At 34.4% G+C, this 9,618-nt stretch overlaps 1 protein-coding gene across 1 annotated transcript; it reads left to right on the forward strand.

Annotated features, from left to right (window-relative positions):
* Positions 1-1,488: 1,488 nt before the first annotated feature.
* LOC104238419 (potassium channel AKT2/3-like) lies at positions 1,489-9,296 on the forward strand. Its single transcript, XM_009792765.2, has 11 exons — positions 1,489-1,841; positions 2,695-2,913; positions 5,825-5,983; positions 6,153-6,210; positions 6,580-6,897; positions 7,090-7,329; positions 7,405-7,722; positions 7,807-7,995; positions 8,130-8,205; positions 8,307-8,870; positions 8,990-9,296. Exons 1-11 carry the CDS (start codon positions 1,597-1,599, stop codon positions 9,115-9,117), a joined length of 2,514 nt encoding a protein of 837 aa, XP_009791067.1. The 5' UTR covers positions 1,489-1,596; the 3' UTR covers positions 9,118-9,296.
* Positions 9,297-9,618: the final 322 nt, after the last annotated feature.

Below are 9,618 nucleotides of genomic sequence, written 5' to 3' on the forward strand. Positions count from 1 at the left end.
GTTATTATTATTTCAGGTTATGCGATTTAACAGAATTTGTGGTCTAAAGCCAAATCTTAAGAAGATGCCTTTAATTTTTATAAATATAATTTTATATGTTTTTCTTCTTGTTGTTAAGGTGGTGTATAGACCATCTTGCACGTATCTTGACTAGCCATTGAGTTACCAGCTAGCTCCCACCAACGAAGGTATCTGAAAACTCTACTCATCAGAGCTTCGATATTATTAACATCCATGGTCAAGATAATTTTTTTCTAAAATTTTTATCATCTAATGATCTCGTTTTGTTAAGTATATGTTAAATATAATTAGATATTTGAAACAGTTCAAGTCTATTTTGAATTGAAATATCAGTTGATCATTCACTCTTTAAGAAATCAACTCTAAAAGAAATACTACAAGATTATCTTTTTAATTTTCAATAACGTCGTCAAATTATTTCTTTTTACCTAATATATTTTTATTAGAAAATTCAGTATTTATCAAAATAAATTCTATCACATTCCAATAAAACATAAATTTAGTTGCTTTTTAATAATAATAATAATAATAATTTTACAATATATGGGATACTAAATAATAGTCATAAAAGTGGGGCCTTCAATTGGGGGTTGGGGGTGGGGCTAATGCAATTGCTATAGTGGTCTCCCCCTAAAACCGGCACTGGGTTACTGATTAATATTTAGTGACCTGATTATATAACCTTTCTGTATCGTTGTAACAAATATATAAGCTAAACTCAAATTAAAATGAATTATATTTAGAAATGCCACCTTAAGAAATCATGGACATAGGGTTAATTGGTTTTGTAGCTCTTTACGATTTTTTTTTTTTTTAGTTTTATGATCCTATCTCCTTTTTTACACATGAAAAATTTACTTTTATACATAAGAAATTTAAAAAATTATTTTCTTAATATTAAAATTGTAAAGGGACATGATATACAAATAACACATAGGATTGAGTATAAGCATTATTATACCTATAAATTCATCTCATCTTAAAACATATACCAATATTTGTCTCGTACAAAGACAGAGGCCTTACATGTCAACATGAAATGCATTTGCGTACATAAAATAATATTAAAAATATTTCAGTACAATATGTGTGTCCATATATTGACAGAAAATGTGTGTGGGGTGCGTGTTGAAGAGGACAGGGCCCTATTGCACTAATTTACGTATAGGACATAATATCACATCTCTCCAGCCATCTGATTTATAATATTGATAACCTTATCATAAATAAAAATCAATCAAATAACACTACCTAGCAGGTGGAGTTAATTAATTTCTCACTAAGGCAATTTTCTGTATCATATTTCAAAGGGTCCAATTTCACAATAAGGCAATTTTAATTTCCTATAGCATCTTTCAAAGGTCACTTCTGACATAAATATAGGACCACAAAAACAAAGGTCCACATTCCATTCTTTCCTCACACACCTCAATTTTATCATGAGTTTATATGATCACCTACACCATTTACACCAACCAAAATAGTCTCTTCCTACTCTTCCTTGCAATAATTCATCTAACTTTATCATTTAGCTTTTTTTTTTTTTTGTGTGCTTATATATATCTCTTTGCCAATATGCGAATGAGCCATTCATCTTATAGTGTGTACAATAGCTCTACAAAAAACATGATAATTGAAGATAGCCAAATTAAAGACCAACATGTGCAAGATAATAGCCATGGGAGTAGCAATAATTCAGATGAGCTCAGTTTTCGAAACCTGTCAAAGCTCATTCTACCTCCTCTTGGTTCCAATGGTTACAACCAGAATCAAACTCAACAGAAAGGCAAGACCATCACCCCTATGGATTCAAGATACAGGTTAGTACAAGTAACGAGTTTAGCTTCCATGTATTGATGAGTCCTTGGCATAATCGATAAAGTTGCTGCCATGTGACCAGGAGGTCACGGGTTCAAGCCATGGAAATAGTCTCTAGCAGGAATATAGGGTAAGACCGCGTACAATAGACCCTTGTGGTCCGGCCCTTCCCGCGACCCCACACATAGCGGAAGCTTAGTGCACCGGGCTGCTCTTTTTTCTTTTCTTTCATATCACCTACCAAGTGGACAAAACTCATTTCTACCCATTTAGACCGATATATTTTCATGGCAACCCCAAGAATCTGTTAAAAAAGGGAGTGACAAAACTAAGAAGAAAGAAAGAATTGAAGTTGTATAGATGTGATTAAACGTCTAGTCTCACTTCTTGCAATTTTTTAGTCAAAAATAGTTCGTACCAACTACTAGAAGATTTTGTGTATTATAAAATTTAACTTTTCTAGACCTATAACTTAGTTTAATCCTTAATAAAAAAAAAATTCCTCCCGAAAAGCCTCTATTCTCAAGCCGCTTTACTAAGATTGGGCAAGTCTCTTTTTATGCAACACTACTATAGTGCAAATTGAACCAAAATTGAGACACTTGTCATTGAGATTTATTACTTGAATCGACTTGGCGACTTTTTAAATTTAGGTTCTACTAATTGTTTGAAGAAACTCGTAATAAGATTCAGAGGGACTTAATGTTAAATGTCATGTCAGACATCATTAGTTACATTGATTAAAATGACCGTGGTCCTAAGGTAAATTTTACCGTATATCCAACAATAATATAGCGGGGACATTAGGACAGTGATTATACTATCAAAATTATTATTTTTTGTGTATACATGCAGGTGTTGGGAGACGCTAATGGTAATAATGGTGGCGTATTCTGCATGGGTATGTCCATTTGAGATAGCATTCATGCATTCTAACCCAAATAGAGTGCTATACATCGCAGACAACGTTGTTGATCTCTTCTTTGCGATTGATATCATCTTGACTTTCTTTGTTGCCTATATTGATACTACTACTCAGCTTCTCGTAGGTGACAGGAAAAGAATTGCTACAAGGTACGAATTTTTACTAGATTTAAGTAACATACACTGACAAAATAAAAATATCGTATATATAATGTAACATGTGATTGCAGATTAACTGCTTAAATTTCTTAAAGTGACCGTGCATAGACTTTTTTCCACCATCAGATTAGTTGGCTTGCGATAAGAGACGACTTCTTTTAGCAAATCTATATGATAACCTGAAGAATATAGTAAGAATTAATCTGCTATAACCAGTTAAATAGTAGTAATAACAACTTTTTTTTTAAAGTTGTTTGTTAAACATTTTTCATGCCATTTTGTTTGTCAAGTACCGAAAAAACGTGGGTTGGCTACAAAAGTCTTAACCTGGCTAGCTAGCTAACTGCTACTGAGTATCTGCAAAAAAGAAAAGTACTTTAAGTTTTAACTCGATCATTAGGAAATAATTGCGTTTTAATATTAACCGCATTAAGCAAATCAAAAGGTTTTGTGGGTCCAATTATTCCTGTAGAACGCATTTTTAATAACTACGTGGGATCAAAATGACCAATCATACACAGATTCTTTGCTTATATATTATGATCAGCTATATATATGTCGTGTTCAAATGATGCACACATAGAATCCTCAGGTTCTATTTCTCCTTTGGGTTAACTCAATAGAATCAGAAAACTAGATTATTCCAATGTATCAAGAATAGAAAGAGGTTATTTTGTCTTGCACAATTAAATTAATTGACCCGTCTTCTATTTCTTTCATTTCTTTTTAAGTCAAAAAACTAATAAAGCAACGTGAATTTTTAATTCTACAATATATATATATATATATATATATATATATATATATATATATATATATATTCTACCTTATCACACGAATGAAATTTGCGATGGCAAGCAGATTTGATCCTCTAGAACTCTTTTGCATAGTAAAGTGGAAGCCCCATTACTTTATTTTTCTTCATTTTGCCAACATTTGGTTGTTCAATCATCAATGATTAAAAGATATCAAAATCCATATATTCCTTTATTCTCTAACAATTTGACTCAATATTTTAATTTAGTTAGATCCTCACCCCACCACACGCCCACACCAACACAAATTAAATATACAAAAAGAATTAACAATAAACAATTCACATTTCACAACCCACTTTTGCTTACACTTTGAGAATTTGGAATAGTCTTTTGGCTATACAAGAGGAAAGGTGGTGGCACGAAAATAATTTCAAAAAAATCTTTGAGCAATTTAACCCAGCACCAATATGAACCATATGGCATATGCCAATTGCCAAAGCCTTACTTTTTGGCCAAAGTTTGACCTGACAAATAGTCCACTAGTAATGCTTCAGAGCATGTTTTTGTTCTAATGGCTGTTATAGTGAAGTGTTGTTACAGAGAACATATATTATAGGGATAATGCATAAAATTCTCCCCAACCTATGACCATATTATCAATTACACACCTTTTCTTTTCGGGGGTCCTATTACCCCTGCACTATTTTAAAGTAAAATTATTTACCCCGTAAAAAGCTACAACCAGATGCGTGCAAAGTGGTGAAATACACGCGCCTAAAATGTGTATTTCTTACTTAAAAACTTTTTTTCACCGTTTTCTCCTTCTTCTTTATTTTCCTATTTGCAGACCTTCATTTCCATATCCGGCCAAAAGGCAAAAGCCTCATTTGATGGGTTTTATATAATACTTATTTGATATTGTCAGATCTGGCCGGAGAACGAAACTCCAATGAAGACCCTTGCTCCGGCGAAACTCTATTGTTGTTGACCGTTTTGACTGTTCGTAGGTTCTTACTGAATCATGCTCGTTGCTCCCTTTAGTTGTAGCTTTGTTTCTGTTATTAAATACATCTGCTTTTGATTTCTGGGTTGATTTTGCATTGTATTGGATTTTTGCTCCAACATTTCGCCATTGAAACGATGTCCCCCTTGTTCGTGCGAGAAGAGGTTTAGAAGACGAAGGAGACTAATTAATCAGATGTAACTAATTATGTAATGTCCAATCAAAAGATGACACTTGTACCTATAATCAATTTTAAAATTACTTTTGTAACTTTCACTTGCCCATAAGAGAGTGTGCACACTCTCTATGCCATTTCAGCACTTAGGGTGATGTTTATTAGACTTTAAAATAGTTCAAGGATGTAATAGGACACTCCGAAAAAAAAGTGTGTAGTTGGTAATATGGTCATATGTCGGGGAGGATTTTATGCATTATCCCTACATTATAATATAATATGAAAAACTGGTTTCGAAAAAAACTTGACCGTTATAATGAAGTGTTGTTATAAAGGATGACAATTATAGAGATGTCCGACTGTAATTGAAGCACAAGTTGAAGAGTCAAAAGATCTTGATATTAAAGTTCCCCATTTTAAGTTCATAAGTTATTTTGCCATAAAGTCTCATAATAATTTAAAGAAAAAAAAAGTAAAAGAAGGAAGAAAAAAAAATGCAGTTTATTGTTGTGCAAATAAAATAAAAACTCTAACTTCCAGCAACTTTTAGTTTTACTCAAATGTAATCGAACAATTCGTTTAATCACACAATTATAAAGGAAGTATTCTTCCTTTTACTTGAATTTCCTTATCTAAGAATAATGATAAAATAATAGAGGATATATTGTTGGTGATACTAAAATCTAAGGTTTAGTGATAACCATATTTATAAGACATATATAATGTATTTATTGGATCGATGTATATATCCTGCGTAGGTAAATTTTTACAATCCCTTTTCATGTAATTCAAATTTTACAATCCCTTTTCATGGTCCTCCTATGTAAAAAGAAAATGTGTAAAATAGTATTGCTATAAGTTTTGTATTATAGCATGTAGTTATAGTTTTTCTTTTTATGTTTTTTTTTTCTTCTACAAGCAAGTGGATAGTCAATTATATGATTGATAATGATGATAATAATACAGATATATATCTACATGGTTTATGATGGATGTTGCCTCAACCATACCATTCGACCTTCTTGCCTTGATTTTCACTGGCAAACACCAAATTGGTGTTTCTTACTCAGTTCTAGGAATGCTCAGATTTTGGCGTCTTCGCAGGGTTAAACAGTTTTTTACCAGGTTTGTTTTCTTTCTTTTTTTTTTGGTGAGATGGTTTGTTTTCTTTCATTTCTCATTTTTACTAGTAATTCCTTTTTATTATAATGTATTATTTAGATGGCACTTGACATATTAAGACTCATATAACCATTTTATAATTATTAAACTCTCTTTTATTTATTGTTGACAGACTTGAAAAGGACATGAGATTCAGCTATTTTTGGGTCAGATGTGCCAGGCTTCTATTTGTAAGTACTAAAAGAAAAAGGATTTAACTTATGTAAAGTGACAATGTAAATTCTTTTTTTAACACTATTAGTACGGTTGTTTGTGTGTGACCTATAAGTCGGGGGCTCGAGCAACCACTAATGCTTGCATTAGGGTAGACTATCTACATCACACTCCTTGGGATGTGGTCTTTCCTCGGACCCTGCGTGAATGCGAGTTACTTTGTGCATCGGACTGCTTTTTTTTTCATTTTTTTTGGCTATCAAGTATGGTTAAACATGTTATAGCAAGTTAGTGCCTTAAGGTGTCTAATCACATTTATTTTTTACGCTACCTTTAGTTATCTTTTAGGCAACTTGAATTTCACAATTGTGACTGGCATGTAACAGGTAACACTATTGACAGTGCACTGTGCTGGATGCCTCTATTATTTGCTAGCTGATAGATATCCACACCAAGGAGATACTTGGTTAGGAGCTATGAATCCAAATTACAAGGAGACAAGTCTTCTTATTAGGTATATTGCAGCTTTATATTGGTCCATTACTACCATGACAACAGTTGGCTATGGTGATCTCCATGCTGTCAACACTTTGGAAATGGTCTTCATCATTTTCTATATGCTCTTCAATCTTGGTCTCACTGCTTATATTATTGGTAATATGACCAATTTAGTTGTCGAAGGAACTCGTCGCACAATGGAATTCGTAAGCTCTTTGCTTTTCTTTGCACTGTCAGTGTATATACAAATGTTTCATCATTAGAGGTGGATCCACTACTATATATTTATGTATATATATTAGATTGTGTATCCAATCTTTTTCAAATTCTGAATCCGCCTCTATCAGAATCATCACTAAATAAATGAGATGTAAGTGATTTGTTATGGTATGTTGCAGAGAAATAGCATCGAAGCAGCATCAAATTTCGTGTGTCGAAACAGGTTGCCTCCAAGATTAAAAGAGCAAATATTGGCTTACATGTGTTTAAGATTCAGGGCAGAGAGCCTAAACCAACAGCAATTGATTGAACAACTTCCCAAGACAATCTGCAAAAGCATTAGGCACCATTTGTTTTTGCCAACAGTAGAGAAGGTTTATCTTTTCAAGGGTGTCTCAAGGGAAATTCTGTTACTTTTGGTAAGATATCACATTTGCTTGAAATCGTTACATAGTTTCGTGTATGTGTGTGGGGTCTAACTGAAGAATCTGCAGGTTGCAGATACGAAGGCTGAGTACATACCCCCAAGAGAGGATGTAATAATGCAGAACGAATCGCCAGATGAGGTTTACATCATAGTGTCAGGGGAGGTGGAAATGATTGAGTCTGAGATGGAAAATGAGCAGGTTGTTTGGACATTCAAATCTGGAGATATGTTAGGAGAAGTCGGGGCATTTTGCCGTAGGCCTCAGAGCTACACGTATCGAACCAAGACACTTTCACAACTCCTGAAGATAAGAACAACTTCTTTGATTGAAGCAATGAAAACCAGACAAGAAGATAATATCATAATGATCAAGAATTTCCTTCAGGTTGGTGTAAAATACCCTGTGATCTTCCCAACGGCTGATTCAGAGCTGAATCTTAATATTGTACCTATGATATGGTAATTGCAGCATCACAAGAAGCTCAGGGATTTAAAGCTTGGAGATTTATTTCATGCAGTTGGGGAAGAAAATGGTGATCCAAACATGTCTGTTAATTTGCTAACTGTTGCTAGTACAGGTAATGCTACTTTTCTTGAGGAACTTCTCAAGGCAAGATTTGATCCTGATATCGGAGATGCCCAAGGAAGAACCCCACTGGTACGTGTCCACTCGTGGCCTACATGTACTCGAAAAAGAAGATTTTGTGTTCAGTTTACCTGTTTTTTGCTGCCAATAACATTAGTTTCTCCTTCACAATTTATGACTTTGTATTTCTCTTTCTGATGCATTAGCACATAGCAGCATCGAAAGGGCACGAAGAGTGTGTGATGGTACTTCTTAGACATGGATGTAACATATACCTCCCAGGTAAGTCATCATCGTTATATATCACTGTAGACTTCAACAAGCTATAATGTTTGACAGGGCTAATTTGGCCAAGTAATGTCTTGAATATACCATAAATGCAGATGTAAATGGTAACACCGCGTTGTGGGAAGCTATAGCAGCAAAACAACATTCAACATTTCGGATATTATACCATTGGGCTTCTGTCTCCGATCCTTATGTTGCTGGTGAACTCTTATGCACCGCAGCTAAGAGAAATGACATAACAGTGATGAAAGAACTCCTAAAACATGGATTAACAGTTGACTCAAAAGATCGCCACGGATCAACTGCTATTGATGTTGCATTGGGAGAAAATCATGAGGACATGGTAAAGCTACTTCTAATGAATGGAGCCGAGATAAATGATAAATTTAAGCACAAGCTTTCTTCGATGAACCTAAGAGAGATTCTACAAAAACGAGAAGTAGGGCACAGGGTTATAGTTCCCGACACAATGGATGAAGTTGCTCAAAAGTGGCGCGAACAAGAGCAAAAGTACAACTCGGGAAGTACTAGGGATCAATCGTCTTTTAGAGTTAGCATATACAAAGGCCATCCGGTGATCAGGAAAAGAACTCATTGCTGTGAACCAGGGAAATTAATAATGCTTCCAAATTCACTTGCAGAGCTCAAGATCATTGCAGGTAGTTCTGCAATGAACTATACTACTTACTTCTATGCAGTTTTTTAATCTTTTAAACGTAAGTACACCGTCATACACAACGTTAAGCAAATTATTTGTGGTGATCTATGTGATGTACAGGTCAGAAATTTGGATTTGATGCAACAAAAGCATTGGTGACAGATCAAGAAGGATCAGAAATTGACTCTATTGAAGTGATAAGAGATAATGATAAGCTATATATAGTTGAAGATCCAAATTGCTTGTAGCAATACCTATTGTGACACTTAAAGGTGTCTTGTTCAGAAATATTCAACTGCTTCCCCATTTGTCTGGCATGTTGAGCCACTAAGTTATTAAAAGATCCAATGAATCACCTGGTGATGTATTCTCAAACTTTTACCTGATCTTATTGCAGTGGACAATCTACTGATGGGATCAAAAGGTTGATAGTGTGTGTGTTGGCCATGAAATGAAATACTTTGGTTGGTGACAAACTAGAAATACCTTAGTGGATTTGAGTGCCCACCTTGACATGATATAATCCTACAATCCACATACTAAAAGTGAAGGATGCCAATGAAACTTAGTACTACTTCCTTCCATTCAAATGTCAATCATTTAAAAGAGCAGGTCGGTGTACGAAGCATTCCGCATTCACGCAAGATTTGGGAAAGAGCTACACCCCAAGGGGTGTGATGTAGGCAGCCTTCCCTGATGCAGCATCAGTGGCTGATTCCACGGCTCGAACCGTGACCTATAAGTCATAC

The sequence above is a fragment of the Nicotiana sylvestris genome, chromosome 1 (genome assembly GCF_000393655.2).
Source record: "Nicotiana sylvestris chromosome 1, ASM39365v2, whole genome shotgun sequence".
In the NCBI taxonomy this organism is placed as follows: domain Eukaryota; kingdom Viridiplantae; phylum Streptophyta; class Magnoliopsida; order Solanales; family Solanaceae; genus Nicotiana; species Nicotiana sylvestris.